The sequence below is a fragment of the Mytilus galloprovincialis genome, chromosome 11 (assembly GCF_965363235.1).
Source record: "Mytilus galloprovincialis chromosome 11, xbMytGall1.hap1.1, whole genome shotgun sequence".
Classification (NCBI taxonomy): Eukaryota; Metazoa; Mollusca; class Bivalvia; order Mytilida; family Mytilidae; genus Mytilus; species Mytilus galloprovincialis.
In genome coordinates this window covers 18,770,090-18,788,669 of record NC_134848.1, presented here as the reverse complement: position 1 = coordinate 18,788,669, position 18,580 = coordinate 18,770,090, and the positions used below count along the sequence as shown (strand labels likewise).

At 36.2% G+C, this 18,580-nt stretch overlaps 2 protein-coding genes across 4 annotated transcripts in view; both read right to left on the bottom strand.

Annotated features, from left to right (window-relative positions):
• Positions 1 to 18,580, bottom strand: part of LOC143051790 (uncharacterized) — a 49,993-nt gene that overhangs the window by 10,640 nt on the left and 20,773 nt on the right. For 2 of the 3 annotated variants that reach the window (XM_076224726.1, XM_076224727.1), the window contains exons 2-5: positions 11,921 to 12,039; positions 10,759 to 10,966; positions 9,492 to 9,800; positions 383 to 4,014 (exon numbers count right to left, since the gene is read on the bottom strand). In XM_076224726.1, coding sequence (XP_076080841.1) covers positions 383 to 4,014; positions 9,492 to 9,800; positions 10,759 to 10,966; positions 11,921 to 12,039 — 4,268 coding nt within the window. The remainder of the gene's footprint in view (positions 1 to 382; positions 4,015 to 9,491; positions 9,801 to 10,758; positions 10,967 to 11,920; positions 12,040 to 18,580) is intronic. The other variant, XM_076224728.1, reaches the window with a different exon arrangement.
• LOC143051794 (uncharacterized) lies at positions 4,076 to 9,485 on the bottom strand. The gene has a single exon (XM_076224729.1). It carries the CDS (start codon positions 8,988 to 8,990, stop codon positions 5,499 to 5,501), a length of 3,492 nt encoding a protein of 1,163 aa, XP_076080844.1. The 5' UTR covers positions 8,991 to 9,485; the 3' UTR covers positions 4,076 to 5,498.

The window sequence follows — 18,580 nt, the reverse complement described above, 5'->3', positions numbered from 1 at the left end:
TAAAATAGAAACATGCAACCTTAGTTAACAATCATGGTTAAATATGTCATTGATTATAAAACATATGTATTTAGATTTCGGAAGCATTCTTGGAATTATCGTGAACAAATCTGTCAATGTATGATAATAGAGATTAGATGCACATTCCTTAAAAGAAAACATTACACGTGTTTAAAGTAGATACATTTTATCATTTCGTGCATTAGTGACAACTCTCAACTTTCTATAATGTTCTACATTTTAAAATATTTGACTGCATACAGGTTTAATGTTAAGTAATATAAAAGATGATATTTTATGAAACTTTTGATAACTTCGACCTGACCTAATTCTGTAATAGATTACTTTCACAACACTTATATCAGACATATACTTTACTCACAATGTTGCGCAATTTTTGCTCCAAGGCATTATATTCTGGTGAATTTTTGTTTGCAAGAGCAGCACTCCAGCTTTCTCCGCCTGTTATTCTCAACGAACCATCAATCTGGTATGTAATAACCGGTAGTGGCTGTGTTGTTGGTACTGGCGTTGTCGTTGTTGTCGGTGTTGTTGATGCCTGTGTTGTCGTTGTTGATGTCTTAGGTGTTGTTGATGTCTTAGGTGTTGTTGATGGTTCAGTTGTCGTTGTTGTCGGTACTGGCGTTGTCGTTGTTGTCGGTGTTGTTGATGCCTCAGGTGTTGTTGATGGTTCAGGTGTTGTTGATACTACAGCTGTTGTAGTTGTTTCTGTTGAAGTTGATTTAGTTGTTGACGCTTCTGTTGTTGTTGTCGTAGGAACTTCTGAAGACGTCAAAGTAACAGTTGTAGATGGGGCTATGCTAGATGTTACAGCCTCTGATGACGAAACAGCCGGTGAATATGTAGAACTACTAACCATCTGTACAACAGAAGACGTTGATTCAACAAGAACAGGAGTAGATGTTTGCATTGGGGCCTCTGTTGACGCGACAACATCTGATGACGATGACTGAATATGGCTCTCCGTGGAGGAAGCGATAACTGTTTGAGATGATGGTTTAACTGCTTCAGACGTTGTGAAAGGTGCTGATGAAGTTGGTTGAACAGGTGCCTCTGATGATGTCAACACTGTTGACGATGATGATTGAATTGTGGCCTGCGTTGATGCAACATGTGCCGATGACGAGGATTGAACTTCAATCTGTGTTGATACTACGGGTGCTAAGGATGACGTCTCAACTTGAGTTGATGCGACAGGTACTGAAGTTGACGGTTGAACTATAATTTCAGTTGAAGTTACGGGGGTTGACGATGACGACTGCATTGGGGCCTGTGTTGATACGACTGGTGAAGCAGACGAGGGTTCAACTGAGACTTGTGATGACATCAAATGCTCGGTAGACGACGGTTGAACCAACTCTCCAGTTGATGTGACGGGTTCTACAGATGATGACTGAACATGATCTTTAGTTGACATAACAGGAGTTGACGACGACTCTATGGGTGCTTCTGTTGATGTGACAAATGCTGCAGAAGATGGCTGAACTATAATTTGAGAAGATGTAACATGTAGTGCAGACGACGACTGTTGAACTGGTACCCCAGTTGATGTGACGAGTGTTGGTGATGATGACTGAATGTGGAGCCCAGTTGACATATCAAGTACTGATGATGATTGCTGAACTGATACCTCTGATGATTTGACGGCTAATGTAGATGACGGTTGAATAGGGATTTGGGTAGACATCAAATGTAGTGACGACGATGATTCAACTGCTTTCTCAGTTGATGCGACAGGAGCCGCTGATGATGAATGAACCAGGGCTGGTGTCGACATAGTATAAACGGATGATGATTGAGTTGGTACTTCGGTTGACATTGTTGGTGTTGCAGACGATTGTTGCACTGGGGTTTTGGTTGAAATTTCCGGTGTTGCAGACGATTGTTGCACTGGGGTTTCGGTTGTCATCACAGGTCCTGCAGACGATAATGATGGAGTAGTAGCCATTGATGACATTAAAAGACCTGACGAGGAAGCCTGCATTTGAGAATCTGATGTTGGTTGAACCTGAGCCTCTGATGATGTCAATGATTGAGTTGATGATGGATGAACCAGAACTCCAGTTGATGAAACTGGTGGTACAGATGATGGTTGAAATGGTTCCCCAGTTGACATTACAGGTACTACTGAAGTTTGCGATTCCAATCCAATTAATGTTTCTACACTAGAACTTGTTGCATGCACAAGGCTTTCTGTGGATGTAACTGTTCTTGAAGTTTGTTGTACTGGGGCTACAGAGGATGATAACTGTACATGAACTTCGGTAGTGCTTGATTGAAAATGAGCCACAGTCGTTGACATGTGCATTGTAACTTCCGTTGATGAAGGCTGTACGGGAACCTGCGTTGACGTTTGTTGTTCAGAAACTTCTGAAGACATTGGCTGTACTGGAGCTTGGGAAGACGATGGTTGTATCGGTACCTCAGTTGTTGACTGAACATATGATCCAGTTGACATCGGCTGAGTATGAGCTTCCGTAGATGATGGTTGCACGTGTACTATAGAAGTCGTTGTTTGAACGTGCGTGTCAGAAGGCGATGGTTGTACATGAACTTCAGTAGATGACTGAATAGAAGGTTCAGTAGATGTCAGACTCACGGTGGCAATACTTGATGTTTCCTGCACAGGTGTTTCAGAAGCAGATGGATGAATAAAAGCGTCAGATGAGGTAAACTTAACATGGTCTGCAGATGAAGTTGGCTGAACAGAAGCTTCAGATGACACAAGCTGAACAGGTGCTGACGATGACATTGGCTGAACATGATCTGACGATGACATTGGCTGAACCGGAGCTGACGATGTCAATGGCTGAACGGGAGCTGATGAAGACATTGGCTGAACCGGTCCTGACGATGACATTGGCTGAACTGGAACTGACGATGACATTGGCTGAACCAGAGCTGACGATGACATTGGCTGAACAGGAGCTGACGATGACATTGGCTGAACCGCAGCTGACGATGACATTGGCTGATCAGGAGCTGACGATGACATTGGCTGAACCGCAGCTGACGATGACATTGGCTGGACCGGTGCTGACGATGACATTGGCTGAACCGAAATTGACGATGACATTGGCTGAACCGGAGCTGACGATGACATTGGCTGAACCAGAGCTGACGATGACATTGGCTGAACCGCAGCTGACGATGACATTGGTTGAACAGGAGCTGACGATGACATTGGCTGAACCGCAGCTGACGAAGACATTTGCTGGACCGGTGCTGACGATGACATTGGTTGAACAGGAGCTGACGATGACATTAGCTGAACCTGAGCTGATGATGACATTGGCTGGACCGGTGCTGACGATGACATTGGCTGAACCGTAATTGACGATGACATTGGCTGAACCGCAGCTGACGATGACATTGACTGAACCGGAGCTGATGATGACATTGGTTGAACAGAAGCTGACGATGACATTGGCTGAACCGCAGCATCAGATGACGTCCGCTGTACTGGAGCTTCGGATGACATTGGCTGAACCGGAGCTGAAGATGACATTGACTCAACCACAGCTGACGATTGCATTGGCTGAACCGCAGCTGATGATGACATTGGCTGAACCGGAGCTGAAGATGACATTGGCTGAACCGCAGCTGACGATGACATTGGCTGAACCGGAGGTGACGATGACATTGGCTGAACCCCAGCCTCAGATGACGTCAGCTGTACTGGATCTGACGATGACATTGGCTGAACCGCAGCATCAGATGACGTCCGCTGTACTGGAGCTTCAGATGACATTGGCTGAACCGGAGCTGAAGATGACATTGGCTCAACCACAGCTGACGATTGCATTGGCTGAACCGCAGCTGACGATGACATTGGCTGAACCGGAGCTGACGATGCCATTGGCTGAACCGGAGCTGAAGATGACATTGGCTGAACCGGAGCTAACGATGACATTGGCTGAACCGGAGCTGACGATGACATTAGCTGTACTGGACTCGAAGTGGATAGTTCAGGAACGTGGAGGGACGAAGATGCTGAAATAAGAAATAAGATGATATAAATCAATATATATTACAATGACAATGTACTGTGTGATTGCAGAGCTCGCTGAAAATATTCTAACATAAAAAAAAAGGCAAAAACAATTTTGTTTAAACAACATCCAAACATTAAGTGATTTATATTGGTTCTTCTGAACCAGGCTCGTTATTTAAATTTTTTTCGGTACTTCTTTTTATCTAAAAGATCTCCGTCGTTAGTGTGCCTTGTTTCAGTTTTTAATTTGTCCATGTTGTTTTACATGTATGTATGTACTGTAGTTTGTCTGTTTGTTGTTTGTTTTCCATTTTTTGTCACAGCATTTTTCTATAGTCTTAATTCTTTATAATTTTAATTTTGTATTTCTTCTTTTATTAATCTGTAGTATATCTCCATTATTCTCTATTCTGAAAACACCATTCAAACACTCCTTTATTGCTGATATCAAAATGTCTAAAGGGGTTTCATTTGAAAAATGTTCAACTAAAATTTTAATGAATTATAGAATAAATGAATCATGATTGACTTTAGGTGTTAATGCCATTTTCAGTACTGTTGGCCATATCATGGTGGTCATTTTGAAAATGACGACGAGAAAGAAAAAAGATTCATTTAAAAATCTGTCGTATTAATTATGGTATACAGCTATTGAAAAATAGGATAATTTCCAACCTGAAGTTTTTGGGGTTTTTTTAACGATGGGTTTTTGGTTTTTGTGCAGCATGAAACATAACAGTTGACAATTTGTTTAGACTACAAAGGCAAGCAATTATAAAAAGCAAAGAAGCAAAATAATAAGAATGGCAAATAAAATAGTTTTACATCTCAACCTGTTGTCTGACGTTTTGCAGATTCAACTCGAACTGCTTTTAATTATACTGAAAGTTCATGTCACATACACTTGTAAGTGTTGCCTTATCTAATTTTTTCAATACTTTGCGTTTACAAATGCCATTGAAAAATCATTAACATGATTACATATCAGTGCACGTGCTTGCATCTTTATTTCAAAGGGCTTTTTTCACATAGTACATTTATCGTAGGAACATTAAATATAGTCTACGGTTTCGTTTTACAAACAAATTACTACTATAAATGTTTTTATCTTAGCAATTTTATCATGGTTATGATCAAGAAAAAGTATATTTTAAATTTCTAATAGTAGGATATGTTTACAGATCATAGCTGAGTCTAAAAGTCGTGCATGTAAGATTATATAAGGTATTATAAAAAACAACAGATCGAGTTGAATAAGAGCCTTGTGGAAATTTAAGTTCGTCCCTAAATGTATTTGCAATGAATAATTATTAAATTAAATTTTCGAATACATTTCAATGTACATTTAAAACCTATGTTATGAACAGAATCTAAAAGAAATTTGTTCATGGTGCTACAGTAAAATTAGTAATTTTTCGGAATAGTTGAAATATACCAGAGTTTCGAACAATTTTTTTAAATTATTTCCACAAGGCTCTTTGAGTTAAAAGGAGAACTCTAAAAACTTACAGTCAGTTAGTGCTAGAGGTAAATAAATGATCGGAGAAGATACAACATCTAGCGTAGAAGTGGAAAGAATAGGTGGCGTTGTGAGTAAAGGCAGAGAAAGTGGTTGTGATTCTGAGACGGAAGTGACGTCGGGTTTTACATCCAATGGCAACACAGATACTGAAGATTCCGGCAGTGAAATAGTTTCTGCATATGATGAAGTGACATACTCATATTCGACAGACGAATTATTCCTTGATACTGATGACGTTATTTCAGATTTATCAGATAAAATATAAGCTGAAGAAGGCATTGCGCTTTTACCGATATCACTTTCTGTCTGTTGTGATATACTCGATGACAACGTTGCTGTTATTTGCAAAGCTTTCTTAGAAATACTTGTTCCGGTCTCATAATATATGCTGGTTTCAGATGATGCTTCCACAAAGGATTCTAGTACCGGAGGATTTTGAGATGTCATCAAACTACTAGAATCCATCACTCTTGAAACGCTTCCTGTTAAATACGAATTATTGTCATTCATTAATGTACTTGTTTTAGAAGGAGATGAAACAGAGCTGGCCTCTACTGTGGTTACAGTTGGATGTATAGTATCCGATAAATGGCTTTCCATAGAGGAAGAATACACAGGGAATGTAGTTGACCTTTGGGGTGGTTGCTCGGCACTTTGGAGTGATTGTTCGGAAATTTTAGTGGATTGTTCTATAATTGCTGTTCGGAGAAAATCCAATACAGTTGAAGATGGTGTCGATTCTAGTTTAAACAACGAAGCTGTTGATGGTAATGTTTCTTTTGTTTTAAAAACGGATGACAATTCCTCCAATATAGTAGAAGAAGAAATGTATAATTTCGACTCTCCGTATGAAACCAGTGAACTTTTTCTTTGTGTTGTTATCGCCAATGACTCTGAGGGACTTATACTACTTAAATCGTCAACTGGTTCAAATACTACAGATGCTGTATCCATTACAAATGTGCTTGGTGGCAGTAACATGGATGTGGTTAATGGTTTATTCGAAACTGTAACCGGTGTTGGTAGTGTTTGTGTCAAAACCACAGAATTCAAGATATCGTTTGGAGCAGACCTTTCGACTTTTTCTGATTGTGATTGGGTTGTCTGTGATGGCGATTTCTCTGTTGTAGAAAGCAAAATAGGTTTATCCGACTGCGTAGGAATGCCTGTTGATAATGGCAGAGATATGGGTGTAGCTTCTATTAATGATGAAACATGTGAGGATAGAGCATGACTCGAAACTGTGCGAAGTGAGTTCATATTCAAATTTCCACTACCTTGATTATTAGGGGATGAATATTCAGTTGGCAAATCAAAAATTGATGTAAATGAAGATAGCGTAGCACCAATAGAAGATGGGCTATCTTCCCATGAGATCGATTTGGTTGCAATATCATTTTTATTGGATAATATAGACGTTGAAGGAAATGGAGTAACTACGAATGTTCCATCAATAGGTGAGAGTGATGAAGAACTAGTTTGTTCTACCCCTGTGTAATTCGACGTCGACGAAAGTGAAGGAACTAAGGGAAGATCAGAGGAGGATTTAGACGACTCATGCTGTTTATATAATGATGTTGCTGTAGGTTTTACACTTGCATCAGTTGTATATTCTACGTCAAGACTAGAGGTCACATGCATTTTAGTTACTTTATCAACTGACGTCACTTGTTCAGCATGCATATATGATGAGTACATTTCAGAAGATTTTCCTTCATGCTGAGTGCTAGTTAGTTTAGGAATAATAGGCATACCTGGTAAAGCTGACGCAGCCACTATACGACCAGTTAACTGCAACGATGCTGATGCAGCCAGTAAACTGTCGGTTAATTGCAATGATGGTTGCATTGAATCGGTAATTGATACCGTAGAACTGGCCGTGCTTTCCTCTACATTCGTGCCAGCTGATTTTATCATGTTTTTATAAGAAGAGATTAAAATTTGTCCTGCCTCAGTTACTGATAGTTTTGCAGACTTTGTGTTGTCAATTAATTGCATCTTTGCCACTGATATTGGTACAGTCGTCCCTAATGAAGATGCAATGGACATTGATTGAGCTGCTGAATAGGTCTCTGATTCTGTTGGTGTTGAAGATTGTGGCAATGAAGTGTCTGATATTATCCTAGTAGCATCTGATATTTTTGAATATGCTTTAGATTCTTTAACTAAACTGACGGAAGGCTCTGTTATTGCATTAGAAAGTTCGATTGGCGAATTACTTGTTCCTGATAATGAACTATCAGATGCTTCCTGTTTAAATGGTGCCGTAGCTACAATTATTCTTTCAGACATCAGAAAATTGGAACTTGTTGTTTCTTTTATGTTTTTCTTAGTCAATGACATATTGGACTCAGCTAGCTTTACCTCAGACACAGAAATACTTTTAGTTAATATGGTTGAGCTTAACGACGGGTTTATTTCAGATACCGCGTCGGATTGTCCATCTATCGTACCGGATAAGGATACTGCTACAGATGAACTATCACTTTGTGAGTACTTAGTTATACCTTCAAGTAAAGGGGTCGTCGTTGTCTTATCAGCATTAGCTTCTTCAGACATTTCTGTCAATTTGGATGAGGTAATAAAGTCGTCTGACTTGTAAGATGACAAGACACCGCCGAGAAAACTTGTTGCTGTGGCTTTGTTGGTATTTACTAATCGTTGTGATGATTCCATATTAAAAGACGTTTCTAATAAATTTGAAGTAGAAACTATCGATGGTGGGACTGATGCTAATTTTGTTACTATCTGTGGCCGTTCTAAAGATTGTTGCAATGATGTACGTGTTAAAACAGATGATTCCATAACAATTTCAGAAGATTGGGGAATAACTGAATCAAACGTCGATGATTGGACGTTTATGCCCGATAATTGTGATATTTTGAATTGGTTCTCAAAATTCGGTTGTCCAACTACCAATGAATTATTCGAAGGAATTTGCTGCGGAAATGTTAACGATTCGGCACTCTTTGTGACTGACGATTCACCCGGAATTTCAGAAATGTCTACAGATTTAGAAATCGAAAGTGCTGGTGGAATTGAAATAGAAGAAAGTTGATAGTTATTAGAAGCTAAAGATGAAGTTATGTCGAGAGAGTTTAAAGTTTCGGTGTTTAGAAGAAGAGCACTATCCATAGTTTCTGTAACTTCCGATACAATTGCACGTGTAGGATTCGTGTTAATACCAACAACGTTGGATGAGATCGACATCAATGCCCCTTTTTCGGCATCAGGCACTTGCGTCTTATCCAAAGTTTTTAAAAATGATTCCGCTTTAACTGACAAAAACTGTGATTCTGAATTTAACTCAAATGACGTGTAAAATATGTGATTGGAATTTGGGTTAATTTCTTCAGAATGTTGTTGTGACCGGTAACCAGCTTCTGTCGATGTTATATTATCATACAGGCCTGAAACCATGTGACCAGACGATACCATTGCTATTGGTGACATATCAATTGTGGAAGAGTCAATTCGTGTGACTCTTTTGACTTCCGGAGAACTACTGCTGCCCAAACTTGCTGCATGTGATTAAATTGTCATTAGTTATTTTAAAAAAGCAAGAAAAAGTAAAATGAATAGCAAAAAAATGTTATAAAAGAAAACAGATGCTACGTTAGACGAAAAAATGTGACAGATGCAATAATTTAACACCTTGTTCATTGACCCTTGCATCATAGAGGCATATCAAGCTTTTTCAGACGTTTTAAACTTAATATTGATATAACAAAAAGTACTTTTTTAAAATTTTTCAAAGACTTCCAATGATTTTTTTTTTATTTCTTTGAGTTAGAAATTAGTTTGTCTGTCTCTAATGAATGTTGTTTCTGATAAGGTGTTTCTTTGTGATTGTTAGTTAAAAATATGCATACAACTATTACTTATATAAAAAGCAAAATAGAAGTAAAAAACTAAAATATCAATAATTGCTGCTACACCAAGAACTAGTTTTACCTGTTTCTATGACATTTAATGTCGTGACGATCATTTGTTGTGAGCTAGAGACTGCTGTTTGAACTACTGCAGAACTGTCACGTGGAAGTGGTTGTGTAGAAACTAACAAGTGATCACTAGATACAGGTTGGTGCGGAGATGAAGGTGAAATAGTGCTAGACACATCTTGTGGTGATGTAATAGATGACGTAATATCCGGTTGTGCTGTTATTGTTGGTGCTATAACCATACTGGATGGTGCCATTGTTGTAGTTTTAGAGTCTAAACTCGGGGGACTTGGCCCAGGAGGTTGTCCAATTGTTTTGACAGCTAGAAGTAATATATTGTTGGTTTGGTTAAATTTATATGATTCAAATAAAGGAAGTTAATGCTGACTTTTTTAAACAGTCATGCAGATTAACAGTAACCATATTGTGTTGAAAAATTAAATAACTATAGCTGACTGATAAGATTGTATCCCGTTACAAAATTTTCCTAATTTTTTCATAACCCATTATTTGTTTGTCATTGGAATTTGTGATTTGTGAAAGTTTCGATTTCGCTATGGGGTAGAGCATATTAACACTGTAAAAGTCAAATTTAAAGCATACTTCTACCTCATCATGTATACTTAAATGATAGTGCATTTGATTTTGTTTTTAACGTCCAGTAGCAAATATAACATATATATCAGGACGATAAGAAGCCGGAGTACGTCACTACCCCATTGTTGACAGGTAAATGGTAGATTAACTCCATAATCAGTGGGCCACAGTGAAAGAAAAAAAAATAAACTAGACAATTGTATTAAACAGATAATGTAGGGTTAGGAAAATATAAGAAAGTCGGAATATCCTTCAATAACTGTATTTCTTTAATAGTTCTATTAAATAACGCAACATTTTAAATGAATTAATTAATTTACAAATAAGATGATGTTAAATGAAACATTTGAACATTCCGTAAATAAATCGTAATGGACAATTCCCTTTATTGCATCATCAGATGGTACATTCAAGAAGAAGATGCACACGTGTTAAACCACATTACGTTTAAACATACCATTGAAAGTTCATTATCTGATTAAAAATCCAACTGAGTGGTAATACGTTTTAAACTTCACTACAATCAAGTTAATTCTCAACAAGAAATATGTGTTCCATGCTACCGTTAGATCATTTACTTCAATCTTTGATCAGGTACTAAACTTTCAATGGTATTTTACCACGTGTTGTACACACACATATATACACCAACGCACGGTTATTGTAACACGTTTAGTACATACCTTGGATTGTTAAGCTACTGGTTGTGAAGTCGCTTGATTCCGTACAGTTTCCTGTCACTTTCTTCATAATATCCAGGATTTCAGAGGTGTTTTTAATTGTATTTAGTTCTAGCTTAAATGTTGCTATGACTCCTCCATCTTGTGTAAAGTTCTGAATATCAGTATTGTCTAGTAAGTCTGGTGTGTTATCAGCAAATGCACAATTGATCTGAAAATAATGATACATGGTTAAACACATGATTTCCTTTAATTGTTCACTGTTGTATATAATCTAGAAAAAATAACGAAACAATTTCCTCAACAACAATTTCTAAGGCTGAACATTTTATATAAGGAAAAATCTTTTTGCAAGTATACTTTTTATTACTTTTTAGTATCAAAATATCACCATTGGTTTCGTGCATTTTCCTATTTGATTCTGTGTTAAATGAATACATAAGGGACGGCATCAAAAGTTCAATGTAGGATAAAATAAAACTTAATTCATATAGTTTTTTACTTTTTTCACTACCCCCCCCCCCCCAACCCCCAACCCCCCACTCTTAACCTTACTTTGTCAAAACATTGATTGACTAGTAAGGATATATATAAAATCGACGTCAAGTAAACAAAACTTGCAGCAATTTTGACCCCCACCGCAAACTATATTTGAAATTTTTTTTTTATCCTTCGTTGATTTTTATGTCGTCCCTATGACATTGACCGTAGGACCATGGATCCTTTTTTTAATATAAAAAAGAAGATGTTGTATGATTGCCAATGAGACAGCTCTCCACAATAAACCAAAATGTCACAGAAATGAACAACTATAGGTCACCGAATGTTCTTTATAAATCATTCAGACCGGTTACATATATCTGATTGGTGTTCTCACTCTGGTAAAACTTAAATACAAAACTATAATCTAGTAATAATGTACTGACAATGAACTTGTTCTGTTATAAATGTATTACAATAAACGGAAAGTAATTAAGTACAATGGCGGATTCATGGGGACAACATCAATGATAGAAAAAAATAAAAGCGTCAAAAAATATTTCGTTTCGCCACGTTTTTTTCTTCTTCATTTTTTACCATGATAATGCATTTACGTCCCTATTCTACGAAACCTAGATTCGGTCTTTAGTTACATGTTTTTCTATTGATTTTTCTTTATACTCACTATTTCCACAAGCTTTGTTGAAAGGTTCATGAACTCCTGGCTGTCCCTTATTGCCAGGTTGCTGTTCCATGTTACAGATGTGATATTTATTCTCCCCTGGAATGTTTGGTCTGACTGACCTGAAAAAAAGAAGAAGATATTATTATTATATATATGATAAAACTGTTGGTATAACAATCAAACATTTTCAAGACGACAGTGCAATCTTACGATAGTCTACAGGAAGTTTCTGAATTAGTAAGTAGATATGCTGAAAAAGCCAAGAATTTTGTCGTGCAATAGATGGTTTAAAGGTGTGGAAAGTACAACTAGATACAAAGAACTTTGATGCAAATGCATCCTGCATAACCGAATAGAAGATCCCTCCTCGTTGTTTTTACGTCCGGGAGAGATAGGTTAAGGTGACCATACTTCTTAAAAACCAGTTCATCCTTGAGTAGATAATGGAATTAACATCATATTTATACCAATTGTAAGGAACTATAGATTTCATTGATACTAGACAAGGCAACTTGAAGTGAGAATTTGTATATTATATATAATCCTAATTTTGAGCAAATGATGGGGAAAAACAAAACTCATAAAAACTGTGATGACAACGATGACGGGACTTCACACATGTGAAAATGAGAGATGATAATTGTTACTCGGAATCAAATGAGAAAAGCCTACACCAATTCCAAACAGGCGCGGATCCAGAGGGGGGGGGGGGTTCCGGGGGTTGGAACCCCCCCTTTTTTTGGACGATAAATGCATTTGAATGGGGACAAGTAATTGGAACCCCCCCCCCTTTCCTCCTGGGTTAGGAACCCTCCCCCCTTTTTAAAATGGTTGGATTCGCTCTTGCCAAACATGTACGACTACATGTATTCCCGGTTTTTTCTCACGGTAATATGTGACATTTCTTTTTAAACCATTAGTAACCAAGATAAAAAAAAAAAAACAAAAAAAAAACCGTTGTTTATCAACCTGAGGGTAAAGAGAAAATTATCTTTGTCACCCATGGTTAAGTACTTTGTACATCACAATTTGTGTTTTATGCAGAAAAACTGCAATATTCTATTACGCAAAAAAAATGTGTATGTAACTCTAATTAGACAGTCGTGTCCTTTTAAACTAAAAGTCTTGTGCAACATTGAAAATATGTGAAGATATATGTGTAATGGTATCTTTAGCCGTGCATGGAAATTCAATTCACTATACATTTTTTATCTTGTTAACACCAAAGTGCAACGACATTGTGCATGTTTTGCACGAAATAGGGCATGTTCAGTAATTGTTTTAAAAAAATCATCATAATATTTGTAATCTCGTTCAGTAATTAAATCACGTGTGATTTTGCGGTTGCGTTGACATATTCATTTCATTATAATCCATTTTTACTAAGCAAAAATGTTTCAATGACTAAAGGTGAAATTTTTAATTTGTAAAATACAAGCTATAAACAACTAATTTGTTACAATTAAGTCAAAGTTAAGTAGCTGTTAATATGAAATATGATTAATGATAGTATGACATAGTCTAAATCTGACAGATTTCAAACACCTTTATATAATATTCAATTCTGACTCAAAATAATCATTTATCTATTTTAATTCAATTCAATGTAAGCATTTATTGTCATATAATCGCTTAACAATAAGTTTGTGACAATATGATTTCTGAATAAGAACTGGCATCAACTTGTTCAAGCTCCTAATAATTAGATCTACTATTTCTAAAAAAAAACATGTTTATTGGACGTTTGTCGATGCTTTTTTAATATGGTCAACATGGGTACTTCATTTTTCTCTATTTTTTTAATTATTTGTTTACCCTTCTTTCTCTCTTCTTGAGTTTTATGCACTTTCTTAATCTCTATTATTTATTTTTTAGGCTTATAATTTTTTTTATCCATTACAATGTATTTTTTAAATTATATATTATTTCCTTTATTCTCTATTCCATGAACGCCATCATGACCATAATGAAAAACTTGCACCACAATCATATAACTGTCCACAAGAGCAATTTTCAGCAACTTTTTTAATTCATTTGTTTTATGTTAGGATTGACTAAAAACTTCAAAATGCATATTAGGTAGACACTTTTTACTGCTTACGTTTTACTAGAGGCTATCAGCTACTCCAATGTTGACCTTTTGGGTTAAACATCAACAGGGGAAATTGGCCATACCCTTATTGTCATTCAAAGTAAATAAATATTGAGAAAAGTTTGTTATATGACTATCATTGTGTATATTTGTATAATAACCATGTACTAACACATCTCTAATAGGTTATGATAACCTAAAAGATAACATACTTCAATAGAAAATTTATAGTGCGTAAAATGTTGTTTTGTGAATGGTCCCTTTCAATCAGGGCCGATAATTCATGACCCTGTTATCAACTTTTTCAAGCTCGTGATAATTGTATCTTTATGACTATTCAAATATTTATATAATTATTACTACATTCAGGTATGTATTTAAGGTGTAGAAAGATTAACAGATTACTACTATATCTTTAAGTAGTCATTTAAAAACGTCAAATTATTTGAATAATTTTAAAAACGTAAATGGTATTTATACTAATCAAACACTGCTATAACAGTTGAAACCCCCTTCAGCTTACTCCTAAATTGCTTGATTATAAAATATTAAAACATTAGTGGGCGACTTTAACTCCACTTGACATGTAACACGAACATAGTTAAAAAAAATAGAAATGTAATTTCACCGTCTCAAAATTGAACGAGAAGAGAGATTTGCTTATATATGGAACTTGCATGGTTGCTTTATGGCACATCATAGCACGATGAAACATGTGCGATATATTTCATTGGCGGAGGAGTAGAAGCAAAAAAAAATTGAAAAGGACGAATTTCTAAAAGTAACAAGTAAAAGCAAATCTATTAGTCTTATAGTATAGAAGTTAGTTTTCAAGTATCCTCCTTATTTTTTATTTTCTTATTTGAATATTTATTTTTACCAAACATTTTTGGCGTACACATGTAGTTTTGCCCCACCCCTTCTTTCATCGTGTATCTTAAGAACAAGAATGAAATTCCTATACCAAACAACACATTTACCCCCCCCCCCCCAAAAAAAAAAAAAAGAAAAGAAAAAAAGACATGTTTATAAGTAAATGGGACAGATAATAAAGAAATAACGAAAGAGGACATATAACTTCCCTATAACAACATTTGAACTCCACCAACAGTGCTATTATACTACTTCATTATTTGAAAAATAGTAGTGGGCGATTATAATCCCATATGACATGAACCACGAACATGACTAAAAAATATGTAACATTACAGCCTCAAAATTATACGAGAAAGGACAACGGGGTCGGACTTCTACTCGCAAGAATACACAGAAAAAGGTCATACGGAACGACTTTTAAATACAAGCTAGAAATGCTTATACCAAATAACACATTTACAAATAAGTAGATATATAAGTAAATAAACCGATAATAAAGAAATAATGTAAGGTATGTTCAATATAGTATCTGATTTCCCCATACAATTATCGCATTGTAATGCTTAAATCAGTCGCAGGTATTTAATGTCACAGTAAAGTGGTGATAATACAGACCAATTACCCGTGTGTACACTGACAATAAACCCACACTTTGGTATCCTCAAATTACCTATAACATGCAGACTGTTTTATGACAATAAAACCACACTTTAGTATCCTCAAATACTTGTAACATGAAGACTACTCTATGACAATAAACACAAGCAGACTAAACTATGACAATAAACCCACACTTTGGTATCCCCAAATTACCTATAACCTACAGACTAAGTATAAAGGTAACCTCAAGCCAGATGATCACGTTTCAATACTAAAACAACACATTTTTTTTTCATCAAATAGCATTAAATAAATATTGTTGCAACACATAAATTTGTCTCATTCTTACATCAATTTAGGCAATAAAATGTAAACTGTCCAATAAGGAGATACTGCTGTTCCGAAAGGATGAGTAGCAGTTCTGAAAGTAGGAAGATGCAGTTCCGAAAGAAAGAGGATACTGTTTCGAACGGAAGATGCTGCAGTTCTGAAGGAAGGATGAACGTAGTCACTAGATTTATTGATATGATATACTAGTATACATTTCCTCCTTTATTCTACTGTCTGCTGCATGACGTCTGATTTTAGGGACTAAAACTATTAAAAAAGAGAGGGGAGATATCAAGGGGCTAAAGCGAATACTGTTAATAAGAATGGTGAAGTTATTTTTATTGTCATGTTGAAATGGTTTTATTGATTGATTAATTGTTAGATTTGCTTTGTTTTGTCCAACATCACAATAAATCGATTTGAGATCATTTTCAAAAACATCTTAGTATTAAGTACTAGATTTCTTTTTGAATAATTTTTGTATAACTGGGTTTAATTATTTTCGAATTACAGTAACACTTAATATCAATGTAAGAAATGTCACGGAATAGTATCGAATTTAACTACATATACCATCAACCAAGAGTTATCAGCTATTAAATAAATCACATGCTTATTTTGAAATAGAGAATGTAAAAGTTCGCTACAAATGTATCTGTACTTAATAACTGTAGTCAAATACTTTACTTTTTGTAAAGGTGACTCTTAATTCCCACCAAGGACATGTTTGATATGACAGGTTTTACCGACTCTATGATGTTCTGACAATTTAAACTGTCTTATATTGTTTAATGGTGACTTTGATTCTATCATTTTGAAATGAGCCGAATACAAATCTTCAAAGGAATCAGCACTTCAACACAGGTACATTTGTACAGCTAAGATGAGCTTGAATGACCTTAAGGTGGCTCCTTACAGTTAACATGGTGACCTTGACTGAACCTAAGGTGGCTCACTACTGCTAATGTGAGATTGGATGACCTCAAGGTGGTGCATAACAATTTACAGCTAATGTGAGCTTGAATGACCTCAAGGTGGCTCCTTACAGCTAAGGTGAGCTTGATTGACTTTAAGGTGGCTCCTTATAGCTAATGTGAGCTTAATTGACCTCAAGGTGGCTCCTTACAGCTGACGGAAGCTTGGATGACTTCAAGGTGGCTGCTTACAGCTAAGATGAGCTTGATTGACCTCAAGGTGGCTCCTTACAGCCAAGGTGAGCTTGGTTGATTTCAAGTAAGCTCCTTACAGCTAAGATGAGCTTGATTGATCTCAAGGTAGCTCCTTACAGCTAAGGTGAGCTTGATTGATCTCAAGGTGGCTCCTTACAGCTAATGTGAGCTTGATTGTTCTTAAGATGACTCGTTACAGCTAAGGTAATCTTGATTGACCCCAACGTGGCTCTTTCAGCTAAGGTGAGCTTGATTGTCCTCAAAGTGGCTCATTACAGCTAATGTGAGCTTGATTGACCTCAAGGCGGCTCCTTATAGATAAGGTGAGCTCGATAGACTATTGGGGAACTATCCTTGTTGTTAAATGACCATTATACAAATGGTATAAAAGCTACTTACTAAGACTGTCCCGCCCTAAACCTATTACAAAGCAATCGCTGGTTTATTAGTCATTCTAATACTTTCTCTTTTTGAATATCATTTTACTAATTCCTGAAAGAAATGATATGAATCAGCTCTGATACCGGTACTTATCCATATACTAGTATACGTGTTCAACATGCATAGAACTTGTGCAACTTTAAATATAACTTGTTATGAGCAGCTATTCAATTTATTTAATATATGGGAAAACATTTTATATCCTTATTTAGCATTTTAAAATAAATTGTGACAGCTAATCCTCTTTAAGTATTATTTTTACACAAACGGAATTTCAATTATTAAAGTTTAAATAATCGTCAATATTTATACCTGACTTCATTTTTTGCAACACTCACGCATGTTTCTTTATTACGAGAATTGAACACCCCAAATAATCTATGAAACATTTTGAAATCATGTTTGAAAAATCCTCCATTATCATCATTTTAATTGTGACAACCCACAAATTAGATCGTTATTTTGTGCTTTTTTTGTCATTTTGTTAAGGTGTTTCTTCTCACACTGCTCAGCCCTCCGTAATGATTTTTAAGGTTTGTCCATTTCTGCGCTATCTCAAGATAATCAGAGTGCTGAGCGCTGACAATAGATATAAGAAGATGTGGTATAAGTGCAAATGGAACTACTCTCCATCCAAGTCCCAATTTGTAACAGTAAACCATCATACTAGGCCAAAGTAAGGTCTTCAACAAGGAGCCTTGACGGTATTAGTTTGTAACAGTAAACCATCATACTAGGTCAAAGTAAGGTCTTCAACAAGGAGCCTTGACGGTATTGGTTTGTAACAGTAAACCATCATACTAGGTCAAAGTAAGGTCTTCAACAAGGAGCCTTGACGGTATTGGTTTGTAACAGTAAACCATCATACTAGGTCAAAGTAAGGTCTTCAACAAAGAGTCTTGACGGTATTGGTTTGTAACAGTAAACCATCATACTAGGTCAAAGTAAGGTCTTCAACAAAGAGTCTTAACGGTATTGGTTTGTAACAGTAAACCATCATACTAGGTCAAAGTAAGGTCTCCAACAAGGAGCCTTGACGGTATTGGTTTGTAACAGTAAACCATCATACTAGGTCAAAGTAAGGTCTTCAACAAAGAGTCTTGACGGTATTGGTTTGTAACAGTAAACCATCATACTAGGTCAAAGTAAGGT